General features: G+C 42.6%; 1 protein-coding gene across 1 annotated transcript in view; it reads left to right on the top strand.

The window, feature by feature from the left end:
• LOC108562950 (polyadenylate-binding protein-like) overlaps positions 1 to 1,187 on the top strand; it is a gene marked incomplete at its 3' end in the record, with an annotated part of 1,316 nt that extends 129 nt beyond the window's left edge. Inside the window, exon 2 of the mRNA XM_017921466.1 lies at positions 7 to 1,187. Within this exon, the coding sequence (XP_017776955.1) occupies positions 7 to 1,187 (1,181 nt within the window). The remainder of the gene's footprint in view (positions 1 to 6) is intronic.
• Positions 1,188 to 1,204: the final 17 nt, after the last annotated feature.

The raw sequence follows: 1,204 nt of genomic DNA, 5'->3' as shown, positions 1-1,204 counted from the left end.
CGATGAATTATGATACGATAAAGAATCGCGCAATGCGCATCATGTGGTCCCGACGTGATCCATCTCTACGTAAATCTGGAGTAGGCAATATTTACATCAAAAATATAGATAAAGCCATTGACAGTAAGGCTATGTATGATACTTTGTCTGCATTCGGTAACATTTTGAGTTGCAAGGTTGCTCAAGATGAGACCGGCAACAGCAAGGGCTATGGCTTTATTCATTTTGAATACGAAGAAGCCGCTAACAAGTCAATTGAGAAAGTTAATGGCATGTTGCTTAATGGCAAGAAGTTATACGTTGGTAAATTCATTGCACGTAACGAACGCGAAAAGGGATTGGGAGAGAATGCTAAGTTATTCACCAACGTCTACATTAAAAATTTTGCAGAAGATTTAAGCGATGACCAATTGAAGAAGATGTTTGAAAAGTTTGGAAGAATTACGAGCCATAAGATCATGACTACGGAAGATGGCAAATCAAAGGGATTTGGATTTGTTTCTTTTAAAGAATCCGGTGCTGCCGAGGCCGCCGTCAATGAGATGAATGGAAAGGAAATTGTTAAAGGAAAACCAATGTACGTTGGACGTGCCCAGAAGAAGGCTGATCGTCAGCTCGAATTCAAGCGTAGATATGAACAGCTCAAGATCGAGCGTATGAACAGCTACCAAGGCGTTAACGTGTATGTTAAGTATTTGGATGACACCATTGATGAAGATAGATTGATGAAGGAATTTTCGGTCTTTGGTACAATTACGTCCGCTAAGATAATGATGGACGAGGGTCGCAGCAAGGGCTTCGGTTTTGTTTGCTTCTCCTCTCCGGAAGAAGCGAACAAAGCTGTAACAGAAATGAACGGCCGCATCGTGGGTTCGAAGCCGCTGTACGTTGGTTTGGCTCAGCGTAAAGAAGATCGCAAAGCCCATTTTACGTCGCAATACGCTCAACGTTTGGCAAATATCAGAATGCAACAAATGCAATCGTGTATTCAACCAATGGTATCGCCAAACTATTACATGCCTACGTTAACTGTTCAACCTCAGACATATTTCGGCGCGACCACCACTCAAATACCGCCGATGCTCTCCAATGCAAGATGGCCCCAGAATTCCGCGCGTCCTTCACAAGAAGGAGCCAATGCCTATGATTGTATGCATAGTAATATGATTATTGAAAGACCTATAACTGTCCAACAACCCTCCAG

Source organism: Nicrophorus vespilloides, unplaced genomic scaffold, assembly GCF_001412225.1.
Source record: "Nicrophorus vespilloides isolate i.1.1-1 unplaced genomic scaffold, Nicve_v1.0, whole genome shotgun sequence".
In the NCBI taxonomy this organism is placed as follows: domain Eukaryota; kingdom Metazoa; phylum Arthropoda; class Insecta; order Coleoptera; family Silphidae; genus Nicrophorus; species Nicrophorus vespilloides.
The sequence above is the reverse complement of the archived record's forward strand: the minus strand, read 5'-3'. Positions and strand labels throughout refer to the sequence as shown.